The sequence below is a fragment of the Scatophagus argus genome, chromosome 19 (assembly GCF_020382885.2).
Source record: "Scatophagus argus isolate fScaArg1 chromosome 19, fScaArg1.pri, whole genome shotgun sequence".
Taxonomy (NCBI): Eukaryota; Metazoa; Chordata; class Actinopteri; family Scatophagidae; genus Scatophagus; species Scatophagus argus.
In genome coordinates this window covers 519,279-529,624 of record NC_058511.1, presented here as the reverse complement: position 1 = coordinate 529,624, position 10,346 = coordinate 519,279, and the positions used below count along the sequence as shown (strand labels likewise).

At 41.8% G+C, this 10,346-nt stretch overlaps 1 protein-coding gene across 3 annotated transcripts; it reads left to right on the top strand.

Annotated features, from left to right (window-relative positions):
* The first annotated feature begins 563 nt into the window (after window positions 1-563).
* Window positions 564-8,632, top strand: vipas39 (VPS33B interacting protein, apical-basolateral polarity regulator, spe-39 homolog). 3 transcript variants are annotated; one of them, XM_046373578.1, is made up of 20 exons: window positions 564-655; window positions 1,023-1,115; window positions 1,252-1,357; window positions 1,447-1,584; window positions 1,675-1,713; window positions 1,914-1,978; window positions 2,122-2,178; window positions 2,413-2,505; window positions 2,614-2,647; window positions 2,725-2,827; window positions 2,922-2,949; window positions 3,060-3,133; window positions 3,362-3,437; window positions 3,800-3,934; window positions 4,052-4,093; window positions 4,182-4,358; window positions 4,460-4,549; window positions 4,696-4,800; window positions 4,936-4,988; window positions 8,458-8,632. In XM_046373578.1, the coding sequence occupies exons 2-20, from the start codon at window positions 1,023-1,025 to the stop codon at window positions 8,576-8,578; spliced, it is 1,629 nt and encodes a 542-aa protein (XP_046229534.1). In that variant the 5' UTR covers window positions 564-655; the 3' UTR covers window positions 8,579-8,632. The 3 variants fall into 3 exon arrangements, with proteins under 3 accessions (XP_046229534.1, XP_046229536.1, XP_046229535.1); XM_046373579.1 differs by having other exon boundaries at window positions 596-655; window positions 995-1,115; XM_046373580.1 differs by lacking the exon at window positions 8,458-8,632 and having other exon boundaries at window positions 4,880-5,163.
* Window positions 8,633-10,346: the final 1,714 nt, after the last annotated feature.

Sequence of the window (10,346 nt, the reverse complement as noted above, 5' to 3'; positions counted from 1 at the left end):
TAAAGTGAGGAAAAATAACTCTGATATAATAATATAAGATTATGAAGTAATAAAGATGTGTAATGATAATAAAACTGATATTGGATGTTGGAGAAGCTCTGAATGTACAGAAACATGAAAATCATTAACTGATGTGAAGTTAATGTTAACAGAACTTCAGAGAAATGACGGTAAATGACAGAAATATTTAGAAATTTAAAATGAACTGAATTAAAACTTCTTTTAAAATGTTCATCTATTTGATTGTCATTAATATTCAAAAAAAATTGAGAAAAGAAAAACAAAGTGGCACAAGCATAAAACACCCCATTATATTAAACAGTAAAAACATTTTTTACATTTTAATTTCCTCTTCCAAGTCTTTTATTTATTCATTTCTGAAAAATAGATCACATTTATTTAATAAATGTTCACAGATGGTGACGATTTTCTTCAGCATTTAAGATGAATGTACATCCAATACAAATTTTTCATGTGAAATGTATTTATTTATATAATTGAACTGAATCTTGAACTGAATTTTGACTTAAAAAGTTGTAATTGAACTATTCACTACAACTCCCAGCAGCCACAGCGCGACTGAGAGCCGTCAGGAGAAGCAGAAGAAGAAGAAGAAGCCGGAAGAAGAAAAGAAGAGTGGCTGCGGCGGCTGAAGGTAAATACACCTGATTCGATTATCAGTGTTAAGCTTGATATCCGTTTGATCGATTCACAGGTTATTTATCTGCGTGCTGACGTCACCGCCCTTGTCGTTTGTCAAGCTGAAACAAAAGTTTGCATCCGGTTTAAGCGCTGACGTTATCTGTTAACCTGCTAGCTTCCTGCTGTGACACAAAACAGTCACAAAATACACAGAAGTACACACGAATACACACAAATACAAGGAGATACACAGAAATACACTGAAATACACACGTGGACGTGAGACAGCAGCACGTGAAGACTCAGATTCTTAGTGTGTGTGTTTGTTAGCTGAATGTGTCTGTGTTGACAGTTTAAACACAGTTGGGTTGTGTGTCCAGATGATGAAGAATAAGGCAGATGAGGAAGATTACTGGAACAGCTCCAAGTTTAAAGCTTTCACCTTTGATGATGAAGACGACGAGTTCAGCAGGGTAAGACCTGAACCAGATCTGAGCCAGACCAAAACCAGACCGACCTGAAAACCTGAACCAGACTGAGTGAGGCAGCAGGTGTGTCGGTGCACCTGCGTGACGCTCAGGTGTTGATGCTGTGTTTGTGTGTTGTCAGCTGAAAGAGTCGAAGCAGGCGGTGAACAGCATCCGCCGCCTGGTGGAGGAAGACGATGAAGAAGACGACGTGGAGAAGGTCAGCTGGAGCGGAGAACCCGTCGGGAGTAAGACTTCATTCTTATTATGAAACGCCCGTGCAGGGTCCGAAGCTGTGATTGGCTGCAAGGTTTGGTTTGTCCGTCCGTCTCCTCAGGCATCTCCTGGTCGGTCAAAGAGACGGCAGCATCCAATCAGAGGACAGACAGAGAGCCCGCCTTCCCCAAAGTCAATGCAGACACGCCGACCATCAGCAAGAGTAACTCGGGATACTCTCTGAGCTCTCTGTTCAAAGGTGAGACAGGTGCACCGGTGGACAGGTGAGACACATGACTCGGGTACAGTAACCACTGGATTCACGACTGATGAATTTGTTTACCTGCAGGAAAAACCAAAGGAGGGAACTTCCAGTCCTTCTCCGACTGTGAGTCTGAGCTGGTGCTTTACTGCGCCCCCCACAGGGCAAAGTCAGAACATAAAGGCGACACATAGTTAAAAGTCTTCAATAAAAAAAAAACTTCAACTTGTCTGTGTACATATTGAGATATATTGTAGTACACAAAGCAGTAAAGTGTGTAACAGTGCAGTTTGAATGAATGAGTGACGCTGATGTTTCTGTTTTAGCGCTCAGCGATTCTTCTGTCAGGCTCTACGCTCCAGAGCTCCGAAAGCCCAAATCTGAATACAAGGTAACAAGACTGGTAATCCGATTACTGTTTGGGTAATCAGATTACAGGCAGTAACTTTCCAGTCATCTGATTACTTCTGATCAGATTGCTAATCTGATTTGTTTTCCTGGTGTGCTAATGATGATGTCGTGTTGTGATGTCAGGATTATGTCAGTGATTGGTCACCTGAGGAGACAGTCCACAGAATGCAGCAGGGAAAGGTAACACACCTGTCTGTCTACCTGTCTGTCCACCTGTCTGTGGCTCAGGCTTGTTGCAGTACATTACTGATATTTGGCAGTACTGTTTCTCTAGAGAGGTACTATTGCAGTGTATTTGTACTGCATATGATTCAGGCTGTGGAGAGTCTGTAGTACAAGCTGTATTAGTGTGTAATGATACAACGTAGTACTGATGTGTAGGATCACAGTGTATTTGCACTGCGTCTGTTTCAGGCTGTGTCTTTGGAGAAGTTTCGATCTCTTCAGGACAAACTGCTGCTGCTCGATTTCGCCGTCAGCGCACACGACGGAAACGTCATCACGGCTGTAACTTTATTGACAATCTGATCCACGGCGGCATTATCTCTTAACTTTATTAACAACACCAATAAATATCATCACAAACAATTGACTACACACTGTTTGCTGTTTCAGGTGTTAATTTACTTAAAGAGGACTCTGAGTAAAGGTAAGTCAGACTCTGGATCAGTCAGACCTGGTCCAGGATCAGTGTTGTGTATTGACTTGTTGTGTTTTCCTGCTCAGAGGTTTTGTTTCGGGAGCTGGAGTCCAGGCAAACAGCTCTGAGACATTTCATCCACTACCTGACTGAGACCAGAGAGCAGAGGCTGCTGCTGGAGCTGCTCAGGTCTCTGCTCACACCTGCATCTGCACGTACACCTGGACACACCTGGTCTGTCATTTGTTTAACTCATGTGTTTTCTTCTTCTGGTCCTCCTCAGAGCTCTGGGCCGGACAGAGGACGTGGCGGTATGTAGTCCACACCACATACACTCAAGAAGTACACAGCTGTAGTACACAGCTGTAGTACACAGCTGTAGTATCGGTGGCTCATCAGTCACTTCCTGTTTGTCTGACAGCTGCTGCAGTATAAAGAACACCTGAGCATTGCTGATGAAAACAAGAGACGGGACTTCCTCAAGAGCTGCCTCAGGTGAGTGAGTCCTGCAGGCCACCGTACTTTACAACAGAATAACACGTAAACAAATACTGTGAACTGACGACGTTTGGTTATAAAAATAATTTATTAAATAACATGTGTGAATCATTTAGATGTTGTCATATCTGTAGTGACTAATCTGTGAATCATGAATTACTTGATGATGTCCTTAACGACATCACCATCTTTCTTTTGTTTGTTTGTTTGTTTGTTTATTTCCAGTCTTCCGTTTTCTGCAGAAGATTCAGCTCATGTTCAGGATCACTTCACTCTGCTGGAGAGGCAGATCATCATCGAGGTCAGAGGTCACACTAAACCAGACCCAACCAGTCGGACTTCCAAAACATAACATTCCTTTTGCTTTGTCAATAAATTTGCTGATTTATTTGAAGAGCATCAGACAAACACAACCTGACAGACCTGTAAAACCTTTGGGCATTTTTGTGGATTTATTATTAAAATCACTGAAGTCTTTCCTGATGTGGTTTAAGCTCTGACTCACATCTCTTGTCCCACTTCACTTCACTGTTTATTTCCTGTTTATTTCCAGCAGTTCCTCTGTTTAATCACAGTTTACACGCAGTTTGAATCCCACCGTAATCTCAGAGCAAACCCAAGTATATGCCAGGTGCCATCCCTGTTTTTGCTCTGTGTTGCTAGGCAACCGACCAGCACGCCGAGCGCGGAGGGAAGGCGGAAATCTTCCAGAAGTTTCCCAGAAGAGCCTCCATTCTCAACATGCCGCTGGTCACAACGCTGTACTATTGCTGCTTCTACCACTACACTGAGTCTGAGGTTGGTCAAAGCGGACTGGTTCGATCAGGATAGTGAACCTGTACTGGTTAAACCAGATCAGTCAAAGCGGTTCAGCTGATTCAGATCAGTTGAGCCTGTTTTTATCTCTGATTGCAGGGAACCTACAGCAGCCCGTTGAACATCCGTCAGACTTTTAAGGTAAGAGCTGATCATTTTCTCTCAGTTTTTATTGACACTTTCGAAGATAACGTTTGTGTCACTGACAGCTGCTGACCTTTGACCTCAGATCTCTGAGAAGCAGTACTTTGTGACGGCGCTGGCGGCTCGGGCGAAGCTGAAGGCGTGGTCGGACGTGGACGCTCTGTTCACCAGCAGGAATTGGCTTGGCTTCACCAGGAAGAAATCACCACTGAGCTTCCAACGAGTTGTCGACATCCTACAGAAGAACTCTGCCCCCACACAGGTGAGGGGGTGTGGCCATAGCAGTCCCACCAATGGAAAGTAAGAACATGTTGAGTCAAGGTGTTGAAGGAGAGACGATGAGGTGTGTGGTATGTTGGACAGGTGCTGCAGGACTACGTGGCGTTGGTCGATGATGCAGAGCTGAGGATCACTTTGGCTCAGAAACATAAATGTCACGACATCGTCATCAACGTGAGACTGACTTTTACTCTCACAACACCCTCTGATTGGATGATTGTTTACACTTTATTAAACCAATCAGAATTATGCAGAAGTGCGCTTCGTGAAACCTGACACTCGACTGTGTGTTTGCTATGATGTGTCTCTGGGCCTATCAGACTTACCGGGACCTGAAAGACCGGCAGCTGCTGCTGGGATACCGGGGGAAGGTGGAGCGAGGATCGGTGGAGGAGAGGAAGATCAATGAGCTGCTCAACAACCCGGTGAGGATGACGAGGAAGAGTCGTCTTCTCCGTCTTCATCACCTGTCCTCACTGGACCTCTTTTCTTCTTCTCTTTCAGCAAATCCGGTGGAAGAACTGAGCTGTTTCAGTGAAAGACTTTTACTTTGAAACAAGGTGGCAGTTTCCTGTGCGAAGGGACGATCCTCCATCCTCGTGACAACAGGAACATCCTGTCAGCACATGCCTGCTTCACTCTCATTGGCTGTAGGAGGAGCGCTTGGTTTGACTCTGCCCACAAAGCACACGGCGGGCGGATCTTCAGTCATCGCTTCAACATCCGTCAGATAACCTGTTTGTATAAAAGTGAACAAAAAAGAATAAAAACATAAAATGTGAATTTAATCTGATGTCAACGAGTGTTTCTGTTGGAGGAGGAGGTGGAGACAGAAAGGAAGAAGTGGAGGAGGTAGAAAAAGAGGGAGAGGTACACACACAAAAACAAAAGTACGGGTGTGCACCTAAAAGGGTACAAGTGCTTGTCGCGATTGGGTATCCCTTGGAGAGACAATTGTGTACCCTTTGGTGCTGGTACATTTTCGGACCTTGTCAAATTGCACTATTTAAAGTACAATTGTGTAAATTGTGTATCCCGTAAGACACAAAAGTAACTCTCAACTATAGTCCAGCAATGTACTCATTTAAAAGGGTATTCTAAGGTACTTGTAAGGGTACCCTCCAGTGACAAGCAATTCTGGACTTTAAGGAGACAAAAATGTACCAAATCTGTCAGGCTCTACGCTCCAGAGCTCTGAAAGCCCAAATCTGAATACAAGGTAACAAGACTGGTAATCCGATTACTTTCATGTAATCCGATTACTTCCATGTAATCCGATTACTACTTGGGTAATCCGATCACTTTCATGTAATCTGATTACTGCTTTGGTAATCCAATTACTGCTTTGGTAATCCGATTACTTTCATGTAATCCGGTTACTTTCGTGTAATCTGATTACTTTATGGTAGACTGATTACCGTTTGTAATCTGATTACTCTCATGTAATCTGGTCACTTTCATGTAGTCTGTTTATTGATTGTAAGCTGATTACTTCAATGTAATCTGGTTACTTTCATGTGGTCTGATTACTGATTGGAAAGCAGTAAAGTGTGTAACAGTGCAGTTTGAATGAATGAGTGACGCTGATGTTTCTGTTTTAGCGCTCAGCGATTCTTCTGTCAGGCTCTGCGCTCCACAGCTCCCAAAGCCCAAATCTAAAGACTGGTAATCTGATTACTGTTCATGTAATCCGATTACTTTCATGTAATCAGATTACTGCTTGGGTAGTCAGATTACTTTCATGTAATCAGATTACTTTATGGTAGACTGATTACTGATTGGAAATCTGATTACTCTCATGTAATCTGGTGACTTTCATGTAGTCTGTTTATTGATTGTAAGCTGATTGCTTGTCGCGATTGGGTATCCCTTGGAGAGACAATTGTGTACCCTTTGGTGCTGGTACATTTTCGGACCTTGTCAAATTGCACTATTTAAAGTACAATTGTGTAAATTGTGTATCCCGTAAGACACAAAAGTAACTCTCAACTATAGTCCAGCAATGTACTCATTTAAAAGGGTATTCTAAGGTACTTGTAAGGGTACCCTCCAGTGACAAGCAATTCTGGACTTTAAGGAGACAAAAATGTACCAAATCTGTCAGGCTCTACGCTCCAGAGCTCTGAAAGCCCAAATCTGAATACAAGGTAACAAGACTGGTAATCCGATTACTTTCATGTAATCCGATTACTTCCATGTAATCCGATTACTACTTGGGTAATCCGATCACTTTCATGTAATCTGATTACTTTCCATGTAATCCGATTACTGTTTGGGTAATCCGATTACTTTCATGTAATCTGATTACTTTACGGTAGACTGATTACCGTTTGTAATCTGATTACTCTCATGTAATCTGGTCACTTTCATGTAGTCTGTTTATTGATTGTAAGCTGATTACTTCAATGTAATCTGGTTACTTTCATGTGGTCTGATTACTGATTGGAAAGCAGTAAAGTGTGTAACAGTGCAGTTTGAATGAATGAGTGACGCTGATGTTTCTGTTTTAGCGCTCAGCGATTCTTCTGTCAGGCTCTGCGCTCCACAGCTCCCAAAGCCCAAATCTTAAGACTGGTAATCTGATTACTGTTTGGGTAATCAGATTACTGCGTGTAATCCGATTACTGTTCATGTAATCTGATTACTGTTTGGGTAATCAGATTACTGCGTGTAATCCGATTACTGTTCATGTAATCTGATTACTGCTTTGGTAATCTGATTACTTCCATGTAATCCGATTACTGTTCATGTAATCTGATTACTGCTTTGGTAATCCGATTACTTCCATGTAATCCGATTACTGTTCATGTAATCTGATTACTGCTTGGGTAATCCGATTACTTCCATGTAATCTGATTACTTCAATGTAATCTGGTTACTTTCATGTAATCAGATTACTGCTTGGGTAGTCAGATTACTTTCATGTAATCAGATTACTTTATGGTAGACTGATTACTGATTGGAAATCTGATTACTCTCATGTAATCTGGTGACTTTCATGTAGTCTGTTTATTGATTGTAAGCTGATTGCTTGTCGCGATTGGGTATCCCTTGGAGAGACAATTGTGTACCCTTTGGTGCTGGTACATTTTCGGACCTTGTCAAATTGCACTATTTAAAGTACAATTGTGTAAATTGTGTATCCCGTAAGACACAAAAGTAACTCTCAACTATAGTCCAGCAATGTACTCATTTAAAAGGGTATTCTAAGGTACTTGTAAGGGTACCCTCCAGTGACAAGCAATTCTGGACTTTAAGGAGACAAAAATGTACCAAATCTGTCAGGCTCTACGCTCCAGAGCTCCCAAAGCCCAAATCTGAATACAAGGTAACAAGACTGGTAATCCGATTACTTTCATGTAATCCGATTACTTCCATGTAATCCGATTACTACTTGGGTAATCAGATTACTTTCATGTAATCTGATTACTTCCATGTAATCCGATTACTTCCATGTAATCCGATTACTTCCATGTAATCCGATTACTGTTTGGGTAATCCGATTACTTCCATGTAATCCGATTACTTTACGGTAGACTGATTACCGTTTGTAATCTGATTACTCTCATGTAATCTGGTCACTTTCATGTAGTCTGTTTATTGATTGTAAGCTGATTACTTCAATGTAATCTGGTTACTTTCATGTGGTCTGATTACTGATTGGAAAGCAGTAAAGTGTGTAACAGTGCAGTTTGAATGAATGAGTGACGCTGATGTTTCTGTTTTAGCGCTCAGCGATTCTTCTGTCAGGCTCTGCGCTCCACAGCTCCCAAAGCCCAAATCTTAAGACTGGTAATCTGATTACTGTTTGGGTAATCAGATTACTGCGTGTAATCCGATTACTGTTTAGGAATGTGTGACGCGTTTGCAGCAAAAAAAACTTGTGAAAATCAGTGAAATATTCAGCGAGTTATGACTGATTAAATGCGCTGACACTTCACTGCGCCTGCCAAACAGATTACACTGAATGGAGCGGGTGACCGGTCCAAGATGGCCGCCCCACGGCTCGTCAGCGCCAACAGGCAGTAGCGGTCGACGCGACGTCTACTCTTTATTGTTTCTATGCCCGTGACAACAGGAACATCCTGTCAGCACATGCCTGCTTCACTCTCATTGGCTGTAGGAGGAGCGCTTGGTTTGACTCTGCCCACAAAGCACACGGCGGGCGGATCTTCAGTCATCGCTTCAACATCCGTCAGATAACCTGTTTGTATAAAAGTGAACAAAAAAGAATAAAAACATAAAATGTGAATTTAATCTGATGTCAACGAGTGTTTCTGTTGGAGGAGGAGGTGGAGACAGAAAGGAAGAAGTGGAGGAGGTAGAAAAAGAGGGAGAGGTACACACACAAAAACAAAAGTACGGGTGTGCACCTAAAAGGGTACAAGTGCTTGTCGCGATTGGGTATCCCTTGGAGAGACAATTGTGTACCCTTTGGTGCTGGTACATTTTCGGACCTTGTCAAATTGCACTATTTAAAGTACAATTGTGTAAATTGTGTATCCCGTAAGACACAAAAGTAACTCTCAACTATAGTCCAGCAATGTACTCATTTAAAAGGGTATTCTAAGGTACTTGTAAGGGTACCCTCCAGTGACAAGCAATTCTGGACTTTAAGGAGACAAAAATGTACCAAATCTGTCAGGCTCTACGCTCCAGAGCTCTGAAAGCCCAAATCTGAATACAAGGTAACAAGACTGGTAATCCGATTACTTTCATGTAATCCGATTACTTCCATGTAATCCGATTACTACTTGGGTAATCCGATCACTTTCATGTAATCTGATTACTGCTTTGGTAATCCAATTACTGCTTTGGTAATCCGATTACTTTCATGTAATCCGGTTACTTTCGTGTAATCTGATTACTTTATGGTAGACTGATTACCGTTTGTAATCTGATTACTCTCATGTAATCTGGTGACTTTCATGTAGTCTGTTTATTGATTGTAAGCTGATTGCTTGTCGCGATTGGGTATCCCTTGGAGAGACAATTGTGTACCCTTTGGTGCTGGTACATTTTCGGACCTTGTCAAATTGCACTATTTAAAGTACAATTGTGTAAATTGTGTATCCCGTAAGACACAAAAGTAACTCTCAACTATAGTCCAGCAATGTACTCATTTAAAAGGGTATTCTAAGGTACTTGTAAGGGTACCCTCCAGTGACAAGCAATTCTGGACTTTAAGGAGACAAAAATGTACCAAATCTGTCAGGCTCTACGCTCCAGAGCTCCGAAAGCCCAAATCTGAATACAAGGTAACAAGACTGGTAATCCGATTACTTTCATGTAATCCGATTACTACTTGGGTAATCAGATTACTTTCATGTAATCCGATTACTGCTTGGTAACCCGATTACTTTCATGTAATCTGATTACTTCCATGTAATCCGATTACTTCCATGTAATCCGATTACTTTCATGTAATCCGATTACTACTTGGGTAATCCGATTACTTTCATGTAATCCGATTACTTTCATGTAATCCGATTACTTCCATGTAATCCGATTACTGCTTGGGTAATCCGATTACTTCCATGTAATCCGATTACTGTTTGGGTAATCCGATTACTTTCATGTAATCTGATTACTTTACGGTAGACTGATTACCGTTTGTAATCTGATTACTCTCATGTAATCTGGTCACTTTCATGTAGTCTGTTTATTGATTGTAAGCTGATTACTTCAATGTAATCTGGTTACTTTCATGTGGTCTGATTACTGATTGGAAAGCAGTAAAGTGTGTAACAGTGCAGTTTGAATGAATGAGTGACGCTGATGTTTCTGTTTTAGCGCTCAGCGATTCTTCTGTCAGGCTCTGCGCTCCACAGCTCCCAAAGCCCAAATCTAAAGACTGGTAATCTGATTACTGCGTGTAATCCAATTACTGTTTAGGCAATCTGACTATTGACCGGCAATCTTACTGTTGGCTGTAGTCCGATTACTGTTTAGGTAATCTGATTACTTTCCT